The sequence below is a fragment of the Anomaloglossus baeobatrachus genome, chromosome 1 (assembly GCF_048569485.1).
Source record: "Anomaloglossus baeobatrachus isolate aAnoBae1 chromosome 1, aAnoBae1.hap1, whole genome shotgun sequence".
NCBI lineage: Eukaryota > Metazoa > Chordata > Amphibia > Anura > Aromobatidae > Anomaloglossus > Anomaloglossus baeobatrachus.
Window position 1 is genome coordinate 194,707,342 of NC_134353.1, and position 20,365 is coordinate 194,727,706.

The 20,365-nt window shown below is 42.5% G+C and overlaps 1 protein-coding gene across 1 annotated transcript in view; it reads right to left on the minus strand.

Moving 5' to 3' along the window:
• The window catches only part of GLRB (glycine receptor beta), a 186,209-nt gene that overhangs the window by 34,928 nt on the left and 130,916 nt on the right, over positions 1-20,365 (minus strand). The window contains exon 5 of the mRNA XM_075347605.1: positions 2,360-2,589. Coding sequence (XP_075203720.1) covers positions 2,360-2,589 — 230 coding nt within the window. The remainder of the gene's footprint in view (positions 1-2,359; positions 2,590-20,365) is intronic.

Here is a 20,365-nt window from a genome sequence, read left to right on the forward strand (position 1 = left end):
ATAAGTTTTACCATATAGTGTACTGGAAAATGGCAAAAAAATTCAATTGCGGAAAAATTGAAAATAAAAAGTGGGATTAAACGATTATTTTTGTGATATTTTATTCACCGTGTTCATTATATGGTAAAACTGATGTGTTGGTGTGATACCTCAGGTCAGTAAGAGTTCGTAGCTCTAACCATGTATAAGTTAACTTATTTAAAAATTAAAAAAATTTAGACGCTTGTCCAAACAAAGTGGCGCATTTTTTTTGCGCCATTTTACAAAAACCGTAGCATTCTCATTGTTCAGGATCTATGGCTCAGTAACAACTTATCTTTTGCGCCTCAAGCTGACATTTTTAACTACCATTTTTGTGCAGGTGCTACGTTTTGATCGCCTGTTATGGTATTTTGCGCAAAATTTGCGGCGACCAAAAAACGTAATTTTGCCACTACACCATTTATTGATCAGATTATTGATTTTATATTTCGTTTCTGAACCCGATGATACTAAATATGTGTATAATTTTTATTTTTTTTAACCCTTTAATTTTCAATGGGGTGAATGGGAGTGATTTGAACTTTTAGAGCTTATAAATTTTTTTAATTTTTTAAACTTTTTTTAAACTTTTTTTTTTTTTATTCCACTAGTCCCCCTGGGGGGGCTATAACAATCAGCAGTCTGATCGCTCATTTATTTCTGTAGATCAGAGCAGTATTGCTCTGATCTGCAGATAAGCTGCTCTTCTCTCACACCCGGCCCTCTGCCGGCTGTAAGAGGAACTGAATTATGATAGCTACAGGCATCATCACATGACCCTGTGTTACAATGGCAACTATCGGATCCACGTGATCACATCAAGTGACTTCGATGGACCCGGGTGAGTGCTTACCGCAGCTAGGATGTATACCACGCTGTAACATTTTCACAGTGCGGTGCAAATGGTTAATGGGTGCGAGTGGAGAGCTGATCCACTCGTGCCTAATTGCCGCACATGTCAGTTGTTCAAATCAGCAGACTTGTAAGGAACTCACTACAGGCTGCCGCAGGCAGCCATCAGTGAGTGTACCGACATGAGGCAGGATGTACCTAGTACGTCCAATATAGGGAACAGGTTAATACTTTACATTGCAATAATTCATATATAAATTGTCTTACTTTGGTAATAACTTTTACTCAGTGCAGGACAATCACAGGGACTTCTACAGATTGATGGAATGGGGGACTTGTATCCCAGATAGATGGAATAGAATGACGTGTGACACCCACTCCATTCCGTCCCTCTTGGCCAGTCAGATAGCTGCCCTTGGCTTTTCTCCAGCAGTCCCATAAGAAATTAATAGAACGCCGGTCACGCATGTGCTCTGATGGTCCACTCTAATGGGAACGAGTGTGGCTCTTCCTAGTGATGCATTGGGGTTACAGCAGTCGGACGCTCACAAATCTAAAATGTTTTACCTTTTCCATGGATGGCCAATAACTTGTTTCATCTGCATGATCCTTTTAAAGGGAGTGTGTCACAGGCTTTAAAACAAAGAATTAACCTGGCTTGGTAGGTTTAATGTTGAGAATTCTCCTGCTACAAATGACCATCTAGGTAGGGTTTCCACTTGTCTTAGTCATCCACCCAGTGATGCTAGTGGTTGGATTGGCTAAAGTATCCACGAAGGCTCCCTTTATTTACATATTTTATAACATCATTAGTTTACATAGCATTTTACATCAATAACGATAAGTTAGCACTACCAAGCTCAGGTGCTCGGTACTTGTATTGAGCAGTTAATGCTAGGATGGGAGCGATTCGATAACTGAGTATAATGGAAGTCAATGGGGGACCCAAGCATTTTTCTGGGAGATTTCCCTGAAAAATGCTCGAGTTCCTCATCGACTTACATTATTCTTGGATAGTCGAGTCACGCCCATCCGAGCATTAGCTGCTCGTTACGTGTACTAAGCACTCAAGCATGGTAGTGCTCACGCATCACTAGTCATCATGAATGTCCCCATTGGGGCTCACAACCTTCATTCCCCTATTAGTATGACTTTGCAGGAAGCGAGTAAACCCACATAAACATGGGGAGGACAAACTAGCTGTTTGCAGATAGATCACAGGACCCCGGCGCTGTAAGCCTACATTATCCCTTTAATGTGCCTTTTGCAAGTGTTCATATACAATGCCAAGCCCTTTTAATTACTCTACATCTAGACTGAATATTTGACAGCCCAGAGTTAGCATAAATTATGTTTTAGTTAATATTCCACCGCACAACTTTTCATTACCTTCCCAGTGAAGTACCTACTAAAGCTGGAAAAACGTTCCACATGTAAATAAATATACCTTCTAAAGAAGAATGATTAAAAACTGAAGGAAACTTGCCTCATGCTTAGTAGGACATCTCCATCACGAAAAATAAATAAGAGGATGTTTTCTTGGGTGACATCATGAAAATTGGCCATCTTTTCATTTGCAAAAAATAAATCTGGCTTCCACAGACACTTGAACATTGTAGGATCCACTGTAAGGGCATCAGAGCCTCTGAAGTCAGTGGGAAGCTTTAGCCGTGGGTCGTTCCATCTCTGCCTTAGAAAGATGTTGACTCTGTAGTCCTGCAAAAAAGTGGACAGAAATTATACTTGCTGAAAGTGTGTAAACAGTCTTTGATGGACAGGTTCACCTCATCATTATCTCATCAAGAAGGATCCTAGATTTACTGATGTCAGTAACCACACCCGGCAAAATAAATGACACATTTATTACATGTAAAAGGTAGCTTTTCCATCTGAGGATTTTTCTTTCACAGATGACATTTTTGTTCTATTTAATTACAGAATATCTCAAATATTCTTGTGTGCAGATGACATTTAATAACCGCAACTGAAATAAAGTAGAAAGTGGGCATGTCTGGGGTAAAAGCCACCATGGTGCCAATACCTCCACAGCAGATGTACTTACACTCAATACCATGTCCAGTTTTATGTGGGTGTTTTACATACCCACAGTACAGCCCCCATTGTGTCCGTTTCATTACCAACCAGACAAGTGTCTTGGATGTGTACCGCCCCAGTAGCGGTCGAACAGCTCGGATCTGGGTGTCACTACTTGTGGCTCGAGGGTCTCCAGACCCGGGGGCTCAGGGTCACTCCGAAACGTGATGGGGGTTATTTACAGGGGAGTTAAGTAGTTTGTGACGCCACCCGTGGTGTGCGGTAATAGGGAGTACCGCCTCTGCCATTGGGAGTACCCGGGGTGATGGAGTTGGGCAGCCAGATGACGTTACCCTGCACGGATAGGGAGAGGCCCCAGGACCCTGAATGGTGGGATGGATTGCAGGGGGAGTGCAGACCCTCTGGTAGCAGGGGTTAATCAGGTACTCACTCAGAAAGAAAGCAGATGCTGACAACGTGGTAAACCAAGTCTCTGGGTGCCACTGCCCTCTTGGGGAGATCGTCCGGGTTTCGTCCCCTGCAGCACTGCCTGATGGTCTGGTGCCTGCCTCCGTGCACAGAATTTTAGAAGTGTCCATGTGGCCCGTAAGCTTGAAGCTGTCCGGGCCCCGCTCCCTACTATGGGTAGTAGAGGAGCTTGCTCTCAGGCGCTCACGCTTGGGATTTCAGTGGGCTGCTTTGTTTGGAAAGCCCCATCCCTCTCGTTGCGCTAGTGCCCCAATTTCTGAGCCTTGTGGGAACAGTCCATAAAGGCCCTGTCCTTCACAGGTTAATTGCCGGGTTACTTGAAGCCTCTCCCCGACCTAGGGTCCAGTACCCCAATGTGCTTTTGGCCCCAGACCGGCTATTGGACTGCAGCTGCCGACCGTCCTCCTCGACTAGCCAGGCACCCAGTCCTAATATCCCGCGACCGGGTCTCCGACTCCTCGGGGTCTGCAACCCAATCTGCTTCTCCCCTGGGAGCTCCAACTCCCAGCTTCCTCAAGCTCCTCACTGCTCGAGGGCTACCACTGAACTCACTTGTCACCTCCCACCTCCCTGCCTCACCCCTAGGTGGGCAGCCCTATGCCAGCTTAGCAGCCCACTGGCGTGCCTGACAGGGTGTGGTGTGAGGTGGGATTAGGACTTTTAGATGCTGATTGAGGCATTGCCGCAAGTTGGGAACCCAGAACTATGGGGAGTTGAGTCCTGCACTGGGAGATAAAGAGCTGCAGTACCCTGTGTCGACCTGACTAGTCCAGGGGCATCACACAAGCCCTCCCACATTTAGTAGACGGTGTGCATCCAGTCGCGTACCCAATGTTTGAGAAGCGCACTTTGTGCATGTGTGTCTATCCACGCAGCCATTGGATCACCACTGACATCCCACACCATTACCATTTAAACACGGCTCAACCATGATGACTACACCCATTGGTGAAGGTAACGCCGAAACGCGCATCGGGATGGGCATCACATGTTGTCACAGGCTCCATCTCGGTCCAGGTAATATAATCATCACTCTGATGGTATTTTGCTTTATTTATTTGCAGTGGCCCTCCAGGGCTACAGGACAAACCTTTACCTCACATTTATAACCTAGTGCAGCACTGCATCATATAAACATAGTAGTTTGATAACTTCACTATTATACCAGTTTTATAATCAGTTGGGTTGAATTTGGACCTCTCCTGCTCTGCTACTGATACAATGTGACTGCATGTGTCATCTGTTATGCCTGACACGACAAAATGTTTGTTTCCTCAGCTACTATGCAAATAGAACTGATTGTCAAGAATAATGTATATGTCAATTTTAGTAACTGATGCACAGTACCTTTTTCTGGACCCAATACATCTGTGTACTTTTACAATGTGTCTGGTTTTTTTTTTACATGTGATGCCCCTTCTTTTTGGTTGGTCTGCCTTTGACGGTCACTAATTTTAAATTAATATAACATATTGTTCATGACCTAATCGGTTTTTTTTTGTTCAAGTTTTTTGTTCAAATTTTGGTGCCTTATAGGAGATGTTCTTTGTAGAGACTATCAGGCCCGGATTCTTTATAACTGGCAATTTTCCTCACTGGTTTTGATGAGAGGGTGTGTAAGAGTTAAGGGTGCTTTACACGCTGCGACATCACTTCCGATATATTGTCGGGGTCACGTCGTTAGTGACGCACATCCGGCGCCGGTAGCGATATCACCATGTGACACCAAGGAGCGATGATCAACGATCGCAAAATCGTTCAAAAACGGTGTGTGTGACACCGCAGGAACGAGGAACATCTCCTTACCTGCGTCCACCAGAAATATGGAAGGAAAGAGGTGGGCGGGATGTTAAGTCCCGCTCATCTCCGCCCCTCCGCTTCTATTGGCCGGCTGCTTAGTGATGCCGCAGTGACGTCGCTATGATGCCGAACGCATCTCCCCCTTGAAGGAGAGACTGTTCGGCGGTCACAGCGACGTCGCTGACAAGGTATGTGCGTGTGACGCTGCCGTAGCGATAATGTTCGCTACGGCAGCAAGCACCAAATGTCGCACGAACGACGGGGGCGGGTGCTATTGCGCTCGACATCGCTAGCAATGTCGCAGCATTTAAAGCACCCTTTAGGCAATGTTCACATGCTCATCCATTACAATAGACCCAGCAGAAATCTGTTGGCAAATTTTAGCAGGATCCTTTTTTTTTTTACATTGAAATCTATGTAAAATAGATCCATTAATTAGCCATTAATTTTTATTTCATTTGAAAAGGATCTGTTTTCTGCTTAGTGGATCTGTATCAAATGGAACAGATGACTGTGTAACAGATCCATTCTCCATGGAATTCAAAGTGAAAAAAATGGATCCAGCTGAAATCAGTTTTTTTGTTTTTTTTTAAAAAAAAAAAAAGGACAAAAATTTCTGTCTGCACAACTTTTTTGCCAACGGATTGCTGCTGTATCCTTTTTAATGGATGATTACTGGACATGTGAACATAGCCTTATATGTGCCTGAATTTAATAACAGCCTCTTAAAAGGGAACCTGTCATGTAAAAAAATCTGGTATTAACCTGCAGATATGGGGTTAGTCTGCGGATTAAAGGGAATCGGTCATCAGGTTTTTGCCATTTAATCTGTGAGCAGCATAATGTAGAGACAGAGACCCTGATTCCAGTGAGAAAAGTCGCAACATGCTGTGATTTTCTGCGAGAGCCGTATCACTAGCATCAATTCAAGTGAATAAGTGCGAGAGAAAGATCGGACTGCACTTGGATGATATCCCAGTGCAGTGCGATATACGCACAGGCTGACAATGGAAGGGATGGGGGGGATTAACCCCTCCCTCTCCTCCGCAGCGCCCGCCCTCAGCTTCACAGCTGTGACCTTATTGCCGCTGTGTAGAATGTAAAAATCATTTTATAATACTTACCTAAGGTACTGATCCTCCAGGAAACACACTTCATAACGGGTCACATCCCTAATATTAAAGATAGTTATTTTACTAATTGGTTTCACAGCTCTAACTCGGAATCATGATCAAGGGGAGTATCCATAGCAATCCATAAAAATCTAGGACACTCGGTGGTGGATTCACTTGCAGACCCCAATGGCAGATTTGTAAAATTAGAATTAGCTCAACCCTTTACACAATAGCAGGATGGTACTCACCAAACCAAAATCAAGCAAAAGCATTCTGTTCCGTCCTGAAAACTTTATCTAATTTTGCTGAGGGGGTAGTGGCTGTTGGAGGTGATTTCAACCTGACGTTTAACTCACGGATGGATACTATAGCGGGGAGGGGTGCTGTCCCGACGGGACCACTACGGGCTTTGATGAGAGCTGCATGGATTGCATCTAGTAGATATTTGAAGGATAATGAATCCTCAGGGGAAGGATTATACCTTTTTTTTCGAATCCTCACAACTCCTACAGCAAAATTAACTTTTTTCTCTTAAGTCACCATGCTCTTACTTGGCAGCCCTGTCCTTCCATTGGCAATTTGTATGGTCACACTATGCACCAATTTTTCTCAAATTGTCTCCCCCGGACAGGCCTGCGCAGACCTGGAGGTGGAGACTCAACGACACTCTGCTTCAAGAACCCACGTGTGTGGAGGACATACGGGAATCCATAGACTCATTCCTCTCGATGCATGCTTCAGACAGCACATCTTACCCCATTCAGTGGGAGGCTCTGAAGTGTGTTCTGAGGGGCACTTTTATAAAGCAGGCACACATATCAAAAAGGCTAAAGCGGCTAGGGTGACAGAACTCCTGGCCAAATACAATTACTAGAAATACAACATAAGAACACCCCATCTACAGAAACGCTGGTAGAACCAGGGTGGATTGATTTAAATCACGCCGATTTAAATCATGATTTAAATCACGATTTAAATCAAAAGATTTTCTTCTATTTAAATCGGATCGATTTAAATCATGATTTTAATCATGATTTAAATCAAAAGGTTTTTTTTTTAATATAAATCACGATTAAAATGAGAAGTGAGAGCAGTGTGCATGTGCGCCCATAGTTACACGGTCGAAACTAGGGGCAACGATCTAACGCCAGGGTGAGGGGGGGACCCCAAAGTAAGTAAAAATCTTTTTTGTTTTACTATATGGCAATAGGTAGGTGTTTAAAAGCAGCATGTCTTAATTGTATAAACTATTAATAGCCTCCACATTTTGTTCATACTGCCCCTTTAATTCCACACTTCTAGCTTGGTTTCAGTTTTGGTTTAGTTTCTTTTTCCCTGCATTCAGTTGACATGCCCAAACTTGTTGGATAGTCAGCAGTACTTGGCTCAGGCTGTAGTAACATCAGCAGTGCTTGGCTCAGGCTGTAGTAACAATCAAACTTCATAAGTGATCTGTGTGAGCCATGGCAACAGGTCGTAAGAGAGACCCTATTTGGGTTCATTTTGTTGAGATGCCAGCAGCAGATCTTGGAAAGAAAGGTGCAAGAGCAAAGTGCAAATACTGTCAAAAGGATATCCAAGGACTTGTTTGCCGTTTAAAATCACATTATGAAAACTGCAACCAGAAGGGAAATGAAGATGTTGATAGTGATACAACTAATGTCAATGAACCCCCACAGCTTCTTATGCACCAGGAGCCTAGTACTAGTGGTAAGTCTGGCAATTAATTTACAACCTATTTTTTTAACAGACATTTTACTGGGATGGTTAAAGTCTATGAAAAGAAAAATTTCTAGCACTGGTAGTTCTGGAGTATAGAATTTAAATTTATGTTAAGGCAATATTTCACAGAAAATTAACGCTAAAGGACATGTGCACCTTTATTTTTTTTAAGGTGCACATGTCCCCCCCCCGCAGCGCTCTTACCTCCGATCCCCGCAGCGCTGAGATCCGTGGCTTCGTTTTGACCGTCCGCCTCCCGTCCTCCGGTTGCGGCCTACTCGCAGTGATCCAGCGGCGTGACGTCAGCGGGCCGCACGCTCCATTGAAATGAATGGAGGCGCGCTCGCGGACGGGCAGAACGAAGCCACGGATCCCCGCAGCGCTGACATCAGAGGTAAGAGAGCTGCGGGGGGAGGACATGTGCACACTGTGACTGGCTGCACCTTAAAAAATAAAGGTGCACATGTCCTTTAAGTAAAAATAAAGTGTGTATACGCTTATTTTTTTTTTATTGTAGGCTGCAATTCACTTTTGAAGTCTGCCAAATTGACCATTTTAAAAAAAAAAACATTTTTAAAACTTTTGTGACATAATTTTTTTCAGTTGCTGAGGCTCTGATATTAGTTACCAGTATTACAGCAACCTCACCGGAAAACTTGAGTAGCATAACTTTTGAGACAGCCCTTATAGGACGAGGACCATTACATTGTTCAAAAAGTTTGTTTCAATATTTTCGTTATATTTCTTCAAATACGCAGTCGATTTATATTTTTAATTTCTGTGCTTTCAGGGTCAAATATGGCTTGTGCTGCACGTGACAATCAATATCTGGGTACAACTTCAACAAAGCAGCCCAAAAAAAAACTTTGCGTGCAACAAAGTGTAGAAAAATTCATCTTAAAGACTACGACGAGCCAGAAAGAACATTTTGATGAATTAATTGCTAAATTCATATTTGCAACCAATTCTTCTTTCCGACTAGTTGAGCACCCATTGTTTGTACAAATGATCGAAGGAATTAGACCAGGCTACAAACCACCAAGTAGATTTGATATCTCAGGAAAACATCTTCAGGCTGTATACGACATAGAAAGAGCGGCTTGTACAAAACATTTGAAAGACAAGGTTGTTAACATGAGCTTGGATGGTTGGAGCAACATCCACAACGACCCCATAATTTGCACTTGTGTCACAACAGAAGATGGTGAAACTTACCTTACAGACACAATCGACACATCTGGAAATTCACATACTGCTGAATATTTACTTGAAATTGCTAAGAACTCAATTCACCAATGCCAAGAACAGTTTGGATGTAAAGTAAGGAGCTTAGTTACTGATAACGCAAGCAATGTGGCAAAAATGCGAGCGGAACTGGCACAGGATGACACAAATGTCATTACATACGTTTGTTCTGCCCATTTGTTGCATCTTTTGGCAAAACACCTGCATATTTTGGGTGTCAAGGAACATGTTGTAGAAATTGTTAAATATTTCCGCAATAATCATTTTGCACATGCAACCTACAAGGAAATGGGAGGACTGAAGTTGGTTCTACCACAAGATGTTAGATGGAATACCTTGGCTGACTGCTTGGAACTGTTTATTAACAACTGGTCAAAATTACTGTCCATTTGCGAAACACATCGGGATAAAATTGATGCTAATATACGAAGCAAAGTATTAAATCTTGGTGTGAAGAGAAATGCCGAGGACCTTTTGGAAAGGTTAAAGCCAATATCGATTGCGTTGGATAAAATGCAGAAAGATACTGCAACCATAGCTGATGCCCCAGAAGTTTGGAAAGATTTAGAAGGTTCTCTAGATCTCTTGAACCTCTCAAACAATGTAAAGGTTGCAATACAGCACCGCAAGGACCAAGCATTAAAAGAAGAACACTATTTAGCCAATATCTTGCATCCCATCTACAGAGGGAAAAAATTATCTGAGGCGGAAATCAACTCTGCAATGGAGTGGCTCGCCAATACTAACCATGACATTGTGGCAACTGTGCTGAAATTGAAGTGTGAATCTGCACCATTTCAAAAATACATGTTTGCAGATAACGTCGTTAATGAACTAAAACCACTGGACTGGTGGAAGTCGCAATCACTTGTTCTTCCAGCAAAGATAATAAATCTAGCTACTCAGCTACTGACTGCATCGGCTTCATCCGCAGGAGTAGAGAGATTGTTTTCTTCATTTGGTTTTGTGCACACAACAGTCCGAAACCGCTTAGGAACTGCTAAAGCAGGACAACTGGTTTTCCTATTAAAAGTCCTAAATAAACAGTAGGCTTAAAGGACTGATGTATTCACTGAAGATGTTTGCTTACTTCAAACGTTAGAGATAGGCTATTGTTAAAAAGTACTTAAGGTCCAGTCACACTAAGCAACTTACCAGTGATCCCAACAACGATAGGGATCGCTGGTAAGTTGCTAGGAGGTTGCTGGTGAGATGTCACACTGCGACGCTCCAGCGATCCCACCAGCAACCTGACCTGGCAGGGATCGCTGGAGCGTGGCTACACAAGTTGCTGGTGAGCTCACCAGCAACCAGTGACCAGCCCCCAGTCTCCTAGTTACAGCACACATCGGGTTAATTAACCCGATGTGTGCTGCAGCTAAATGTGCACAGAGCAGGGAGCAGCGCACAATGCTTAGCGCTGGCTCCTTGCTCTCCTAGTTACAGCACACATCGGGTTAATTACCTGATGTGTACTGCAGCTACATGTGCACAGAGCAGGGAGCAGCGCACACTGCTTAGTGCTGGCTCCTTGCTCTCCTAGTTACAGCACACATCGGGTTAATTACCTGATGTGTGCTGCAGCTAAATGTGCACAGAGCAGGAGCCGGCACTGACAGTGAGAGCGGCGGAGGCTGGTAACAAAGGTAAATATCGGGTAACCAAGGACAGGGCTTCTTGGTTACCCGATGTTTACATTGGTTACCAGCCTCCGCAGAAGCTGGCTCCCTGCTCACTGCACATTAGTTGTTGCTGTCTCGCTGTCACACACAGCGATCTGTGCTTCACAGCGGGACAGCAACAACTAAAAAATGGCCCAGGACATTCAGCAACAACCAACGACCTCACAGCAGGGGCCAGGTTGTTGCTGGATGTCACACACAGCAACATCGCTAGCAACGTCACAAAAGTTGTTCGTTACCAGCGATGTTGCTAGCGATGTTGCTTAGTGTGACCAGGGCTGTGGAGTCGGAGTCGGAGTCGTGGAGTCGGAGTCGGAGCTCATTTTGGTGGAGTCGGAGTCGGAGTCGGTATAAAATGCACCGACTCCGACTCCTAAAATATATAATAAATTGGGGACAGGAGTGCAATGCAGAATGTGCTGAATATTTTACTAAATAATAACATTTAGTATAATGCTTATATTTAAGTGAAAAATTTATTGTAGTACAATGTGAACATCAGACATTTAATTGTTTTTATGATACAATAATCAAGATATTTGGATAGAACATAAAATATTTATTGGAATACAACTTTAGAACACAAAAAACTAATAAATTGTAAATATGTAAAATATATATATATATATATATATATACAGTGTATATACACACACAAGATATATATGTAATCTACTGTATATTACATAGTGTATTACATATTTACAATTTATTACAGTTTTTTGTGTTCTAAAGTTGTATTCCAATAAATATATTTTATGTTCTATCCAAATATCTTGATTATTGTATCATAAAAATTATTAAATGTCTGATGTTCACATACACATATTCATGTACTACAATAAATTTTTCACCTAACTATAATCAATATATGTAGGAGTCGGAGTCGGAGCCGGAGTCGGAGTCGGAGCCGGAGCCGGAGTCGGAGTCGGTGCAAGAGAATTTGAGGAGTCGGAGTCGGAGTCGAAGGTTTGGCTTACCGACTCCACAGCCCTGAGTGTGACGGGGCCTTTACTCTCTGTAGTTCAATTCTGAGTGTTTAATAGTGCAAATAAAAATTATTAGGTTTCATAATCAACTGTTTTAATATTTTTATTTGTGTAAAACAATTAGATTTGCAAAAAGACAAAGTTTTGCTTGTGTACAACTTGATTAAAAAATCTGATTTAAATCAAATGATTTAAATCAAAAAAATCTGATTTAAATCAAAAAAATCTGATTTTTTTGATTTTTTTTAAAAAAATCAAGATTTTTATCCACCCTGGGTAGAACTCACTAAATGCTCAGATGACTTGAAATCCCTCTTAATTAAAAGTTTTTTACGGTACAAAAATCAGTTCAAGAGGATTTTGTATAATTATTCGGATAAATGTGGCCGTCCATTGTCACAACTTCTCCACCCACGCAGACCCAATTCATATCCCGACTGTGCACCCAAGTGGATCAGAGGCACACAATCCTAAAGAAATGTTATATTAACGGGAAATTTTCCAAACTTGATCCCCAACAATTTCAAGGGCAAATAGATAAATACATCGTGGACACAGCTCTTACTGTCTTGGATGATGACATTACGGCGCAGCTTGAAGAACACTTCACTGAGGTAGAGGTGGAGAAGGCCATTAATAACACACCTAGTGGAAAGAGCCCTGGCTCTGATGGGTTTTCCCCATTATTTTATAAAACATTTAAGGACCAACTCACACCCTTCATTACAAGGGTGTTCAATTAGGTTACATTTACCAATGGGTTTGCCCCACAATCACTAAAGACTCACATTGCTGTAATACCTAAGCCAGGGAAAGATCCCTTGATAGTCTCGAACTACCGCCCAATATCGTTGATTAACGTGGACATCAAAATATTTGAAAAACTTTTAGCCACACGACTGACTCCTCTACTTCCGGGCATAATACATTCGGATCAGGTTGGGCTTGTGCAGGGACGCGAGGTGAGGGATAATGTATGTAAGACTATTTCGTTGGTCACTAGCGCAGCTACATCTCCGGGTGGCGTGTGCTTGTTATCGATCGATGCCAAGAAGGCTTTTGATAGCGTACACTGAGGTTTCATGGAGGCGGCTCTTAAGCAGCTTGGACTGAGAGGGAGCTTCCTTGACAAAATAATGGCCTTTTATGCCGGCCCTACGGCACGAATTAAAGCAAACGGTTCTCTCTCCGCACCATTCCAAATTCACAATGGCACCAGACAGGGCTGCCCATTGTCCCCATTGATATATTCCATTGTCATGGAAAATTTGGCAGTAGCGATCAGGAGGAACCCCAGTGTGTTCCCTTCCCTTACGATGGAATTTAACGTTATGGGGCCCTTAGTAATTTCAAGGTCAATTACAACAAAACGGAAGCCTTAAATGTCTCCTTGCCAGCGGCAGAAGTCCAAAGATCCCAAAACAACTTCCCATTTAAGTGGCAGGCATACTCCATTAAGTATCTAGGAATTCAGATACCTTCTGACTTTAGCAAATTGTATACACTAAACTATCAAACACTATTGAACAAAACTCTTAAAGACTTCAACACATTTAATAAGAAGCCCCTGTCTTGGTTCAGAAGGATTAACACCTTTAAAATGGACATTCTCTTGAGATTCTTGTAAGTCTTTCAGGCATTTCCCATCATCCCACCAGCCAGCTTTTTCACAACCATGAAATCTACACTTATAAAATTTATATGGAAAGAAGCAAAACCCGGAATTACATTTCTAACCCTTTCTAGACACAAATAAGAGGGGGTAAGGGGGGGGGGTAAGGGGGCAGGGGTACCAAATCTGCGACTTTACCACCAAGCTTCAGTGATGGTCAGGCTGTTTGACTGGCACTTCCAGGCAGACACAAAACAGTGTGTAGGATTAGAGCAAAACTCATCTCCGATTCCCCTTAGAAACCTTCACTGGATCGGAAGAAAGGAAAAGATACATATAGAGTCCGCAACTAGTGAAGGCAACTACACCCTTTAGTTCGCTTACCCCCATATTCAACAACCCTGAGTTTCCTCTGGCGAATCGGGAGGAGAGGTTTCTTCGTTGGCACAAAAGCTCTGACCTTTGAGTGGCACATTTAATAAAGGGCTCACATATCCCCACATTGCAAGAGTTACAGGCACTGGATCCCCCTATGAGATTATCATGGTTTGCAGTATGGAAAGTTGCGGTCTTTTTTGGAGGGCTGGAGGGCAGGGGGTCGGCACTCCTTTCCGATGATGCCTACACCGTTTGAGGGTTTGTTTCTCCGGGGATCACCACCCCCCATCTGATTTCATTAATCTATAGTCATCTCAATAAGCAACTCACCCTCCCGGATCCCGACTATGTCTGGGCCTGGGAAAAGGAGTTGGGAACAACTTTCTCGGAGGAGGACAAACAAAAGGTCTTCCTCTTTACCCACAAAATGTTGGTGGCAGGATATGCTCAGGAGAGAAATTACAAGATTCTGGCGTGGTGGTATCTTTTCCCAACCAAAATTCACAAACTATTTCCCTCAGTATCGGACATGTGTTGGCGATGCGGAACTGAAAAGGGGACAAAGTCCCATATTTGGTGGGAATGTGACAAAATTAAGCCCTTCTGGGATACAGTATTCAGGGCTTATTTTAAAATAACAGAATTCAAGTTCAGCCCTTCCCCCAGCTGGCAATTGTATCTATGTTACCAGGCTCCATTGTGGCGCAAAAAAAGAGATCTCCTCAGGTTTTTCCTGATTGCAGCTAGATCAGTAATTCCTATGTACTGGCGATAGATGGAGACGCCACCTGCTGAGGTTTGGTTTAAGGAATTCTCGCATATTGCTCTCTTGGAGGATCTTTCTGCTACGGCTAATGAGACTAATGACAACTATCTCAAGACTTGGCAATCTTGGATTCTGTTCAAAGAAACACAGGATTTCTCGAGGATTTTGGCGTAGTGAGGGAGGTACCGGGGCCTGATGTTGTCCCTCTTACCCGTCTCACCCGCTTCCTCTCTCCCCCTTTTTTTATATATTTTTTTTTCTTCTTTATATTCCTTCTTTCTTGTCTATCTTTTCTCCCTACAAGGCTTCCTCTGTCTTATTCCCCTTTCTCAACAACCGGATTACTACTCTTCCTTTCCTAATTCTCCATTCAGCCATCCTTAGGGCCTTGTGATATATACAATGGGTTTTTTTTTCCCATTTTTCTGTTCACCTCTCTTTCTTCTCTTGTTTTCATTTCCTTCTTCAATTATGAGGCGTGGTAGCAGAGATTGGGAGAAACTGATAAGGTAGTTAAATGCAATGGATGGGCTACACCCAGAACCTCCTCCAGACGGAAACATAGAATTTAGATTAACATTACCTGATATGCACCCGAAAGCAAAATGTCATCTGAACAAAGGTCTTCAGGAATTTTTTATAATGGGTGCTGTTGTTTCATTAGTGTAAATGATAAGATTTTGATTTGTATTTATGTAAACAAATGTAATTGATTATATCTGATCCCTGGACCCTGTGAGGTCCTATTTTTGATGTTTCTTCCCTTCCCTTTTCTCTTCCCCTCGCTCTTACTTTCTTTTCACCTTCCATATCCTTGTTCAATTTTGATATATGAAAATTCAATAAAAATGGATTAATCCTAATACTTACCTAAACGGACGCTGCAGTCAAGTTGGGTCATATGGGCATCTCCGTTCTTCGATGCCGGCGCCTCCTCTTTCGGCCATCTTCGTCCTCCTTCTGAAGCCTCTGTGCATGACGCGTCCTACGTCATACACACTCACCGGTCCCGTGCAGGTACACTACAATACTTTGATCTGCCCTGCAAGTGGAAGTCGACAGGTGCGTGGAAATCACTGGAGTGCACTCGGATGACATCTGGGTGCAGTCAGATTTCCGCGAACTCATAGAATAGAGAAGATGGTGACATTTTGTTCTCCTTCTCCTGACAGTGTGCTCGGATTCCCTCATCCGAGAGAATCAAATCACACTAAGCTGATCAGGTTTAAGCTCAGTGGCATTAGCATAATCAACCCATAACAGCCATCTGACCACAGCCTAAAACAGAGAATTCCATAATTTGGCCATGTCTGCAGTAAAGGAAGGCAAACAAGCTTCTGGTAGATGATTTGGGTAAGCACCCGGACTGATCATAGCTAGGTCGCTCTGCATATATCTTCTGGGTATACAATATCAATTATATAAACAGGAAAAAGGACACATTTTCGCTCTGAATGTTGTGGTCTTATTCCAAGAGTCCTAGTCTAATTAGAAGTTCAAGTAATAATCACTAGGTCTTCTATTCACAAACCAATTTTCGAGTCATGTTCATAGCCAGTCATGAATTAGCTCATTAGCCGTGCTAAGATACACTTTACAACTCGCCACCTCACAGAAGATAATTACATGTATAATTTGTGTTATCAGCATCATACTTTAACAAATGCTAAATGTAATGCCAAGATTAGTATTCTCCAATGCTCGGCATTTCTTTTTCAGATCCACTTCTATGCCAGACTTGTTACACTTGTCTTGTTTCCATGTTCAATTCTATCTATTCATATTCCAAATACACAAAGCTCTGTAAGAAGGCCGGAAACGGCCCATTATCTACAATACGCAGCACACACTATGTGGAGTTACTTCTGAAACTTGAAACCAAGTTCTGGATAAATTGGTCTCATTAAATAGAAGTTTAGAAGAATTTAGAAGTATCTAAAATTCCAGATAGGAAACAAGACAATAAAAAGAAGAAGGATGGCTCTAGGCTGGTGTCCAGTAATACAAGTTCACACAAAAAGACGAAATAAGTCTAAAACTTGTTCCAGGATCGTCCTCAGCGAATCATCACCGTATATTGGGCATAGTGGGTAAATCTTAGTCAAGCATTGGATTATTTAATTCATATCATGCCAACTACTATGTTTTACTTTTCTTGCTCACCCATTATTCCATTTTTTATAGGCTCATATACAGTTAGGTCCAGAAATATTTGGACAGTGACACAATTTTCGCGAGTTGGGCTCTGCATGCCACCACATTGGATTTGAAATGAAATCTCGACAACAGAATTCAAGTGCAGATTGTAACGTTTAATTTGAAGGTTTGAACAAAAATATCTGATAGAAATTGTAGGAATTGTACACATTTCTTTACAAACACTCCACATTTTAGGAGGTCAAAAGTAATTGGACAAATAAACCAAACCCAAACAACATATTTTTATTTTCAATATTTTGTTGCGAATCCTTTGGAGGCAATCACTGCCTTAAGTCTGGAACCCATGGACATCACCAAACGCTGGGTTTCCTCCTTCTTAATGCTTTGCCAGGCCTTTACAGCCGCAGCCTTCAGGTCTTGCTTGTTTGTGGGTCTTTCCGTCTTAAGTCTGGATTTGAGCAAGGGAAATGCATGCTCAATTGGGTTAAGATCTGGTGATTGACTTGGCCATTGCAGAATATTCCACTTTTTTGCACTCATGAACTCCTGGGTAGCTTTGGCTGTATGCTTGGGGTCATTGTCCATCTGTACTATGAAGCGCCGTCCGATCAACTTTGCGGCATTTGGCTGAATCTGGGCTGAAAGTATATCCCGGTACACTTCAGAATTCATCCGGCTACTCTTGTCTGCTGTTATGTCATCAATAAACACAAGTGACCCAGTGCCATTGAAAGCCATGCATGCCCATGCAATCACGTTGCCTCCACCATGTTTTACAGAGGATGTGGTGTGCCTTGGATCATGTGCCGTTCCCTTTCTTCTCCAAACTTTTTTCTTCCCATCATTCTGGTACAGGTTGATCTTGGTCTCATCTGTCCATAGAATACTTTTCCAGAACTGAGCTGGCTTCATGAGGTGTTTTTCAGCAAATTTAACTCTGGCCTGTCTATTTTTGGAATTGATGAATGGTTTGCATCTAGATGTGAACCCTTTGTATTTACTTTCATGGAGTCTTCTCTTTACTGTTGACTTAGAGACTGATACACCTACTTCACTGAGAGTGTTCTGGACTTCAGTTGATGTTGTGAACGGGTTCTTCTTCACCAAAGAAAGTATGCGGCGATCATCCACCACTGTTGTCATCCGTGGACGCCCAGGCCTTTTTGAGTTCCCAAGCTCACCAGTCAATTCTTTTTTTCTCAGAATGTACCCGACTGTTGATTTTGCTACTCCAAGCATGTCTGCTATCTCTCTGATGGATTTTTTCTTTTTTTTCAGCCTCAGGATGTTCTGCTTCACCTCAATTGAGAGTTCCTTAGACCGCATGTTGTCTGGTCACAGCAACAGCTTTCAAATGCAAAACCACACACCTGCAATCAACCCCAGACCTTTTAACTACTTCATTGATTACAGGTTAACGAGGGAGACGCCTTCAGAGTTAATTGCAGCCCTTAGAGTCCCTTGTCCAATTACTTTTGGTCCCTTGAAAAAGAGGAGGCTATGCATTACAGAGCTATGATTCCTAAACCCTTTCTCCGATTTGGATGTGAAAACTCTCATATTGCAGCTGGGAGTGTGCACTTTTAGCCCATATTATATATATAATTGTATTTCTGAACATGTTTTTGTAAACAGCTAAAATAACAAAACTTGTGTCACTGTCCAAATATTTCTGGACCTAACTGTAGATTAAGGACGTTTTACTTATAAAAGGGTTGTCCAAGACAATAAAAAAATAGCTGTGCCATGGGAAAATGACACTTACAGGGGTTGTCTATGCTATCCCCATCAGACAGTTGCTTAAGGGACATTGGGCAGGGGTGAAATTTGCTTAGAAATTGCCATAGTCTCCATCATTCCTGACTTCTTTGTGGAATTATAGAGAGCCTCATTCATCTCCATAAAACGACTGGGAGATCTTCATAACCGATACTTGGCCTGACTGTGGACGGCGATGTTCGCATCTACTTTGTTGTGCATGTCTCTGCTTAGAAAGACACTTATCTGCCTCTGATGAACATTTAGGCTATGTTCACACTAGAAAAATGATTTTTCTTAAGAAATTTCTTAAGAAATTTCTTAAGAGTGAAGGATTAGTGCACCTGCGTTAAAAAATGCACCAAAAACGCACCTGCGTTTTCGGTGCGTTTTTGGTGCGTTTTCGGTGCGTTTTTACCACTGGTTGCTCCCTGCGTTATTGTGCCAATTATCTATGACAAATAACGCAGTTAGCTGCAGAAAAGAAGTGACATGCTCATTCTTTTTCTTAAGAAAATCTACTGAAAGAATTTTCTTAAGAAAAAAACGCAGTGTGTGCACAGCTAATTTTTTTGCCATAGGTTTTGCTGGGGCATGTCTGCAGAAAGGTTACAAGAATTTCTCAAGAAATTTCTGCAGCAAAAACGGACCAAAAACGCAGGTAAAAAACGCAGTGTGTGAACATAGCCTTACGGTCATGTACAATACGGACCAAAAGTTTGGACACACCTTCTCATTCAAAGAGTTTTCTTCATTTTCATGACTTTAAAAATTGTAGCTTCACATTGAAGGCATCAAAACTATGAATTAACACATGTGGAATGAAATACTTAACAAAAAATTGTGAAACAACTGAAAATGGGTCTTATATTCTAGGTTCTTCAAAGTAGCCACCTTTTTCTTTCATTACTGCTTTGCATACTCTTGGCATTCTCTTGATGAGCTTCAAGAGGTAGTCACCGGAAATGGTCTTCCAACAGTCTTGAAAGAGTTCCCAGAGATGCTTAGCACTTGTTGGCCCTTTTGTCTTCACTCTGCGGTCCAGCTCACTCCAAACCATCTTGATTGGGTTCAGGACTGGTGACTGTGGAGGCCAGGTCATCTGGCGTAGCACCCCATCACTCACCTTCTTAGTCAAATAGCCCTTACACAGCCTGGAGGCGTGTTTGGGGTCATTGTCCTGTTGAAAAATAAATGATGGTCCAACTAAACGCAAACCGGATGGAATAGAATGCCGCTGCAAGATGCTGTGGTAGCCATGCTGGTTCAGTATGCCTTCAATTTTGAATAAATCCCCAACAGTGTCACCAGCAAAGCACCCCCACACCATCACACCTCCTCCACCATGCTTCACGGTGGGAGCCAGGCATGTAGAGTCCTTCCGTTCACCTTTTCTGCGTCGCATAAAGACACAATGGCTGGATCCAAAGATCTCAACTTTGGAGTCATCAGACCAAAGCACAGATTTCCACTGGTCTAATGTCTAATGTCCATTCCTTGTGTTCTTTAGCCCAAACAAGTCTCTTCTGCTTGTTGCCTGTCCTTAGCAGTGGTTTGCTACCAGCTATTTTACTATGAAGGCCTGCTGCACAAAGTCTCCTCTTAACAGTTAACTAGAGATGTGTCTGGCATTGACCTGGTCTCTAATCTGAGCTGCTGTTAACCTGCGATTTCTGAGGCTGGTGACTCAGATAAACTTATCCTCTGCAGCAGAGGTGACTCTTGGTCTTCCTTTCCTGGGA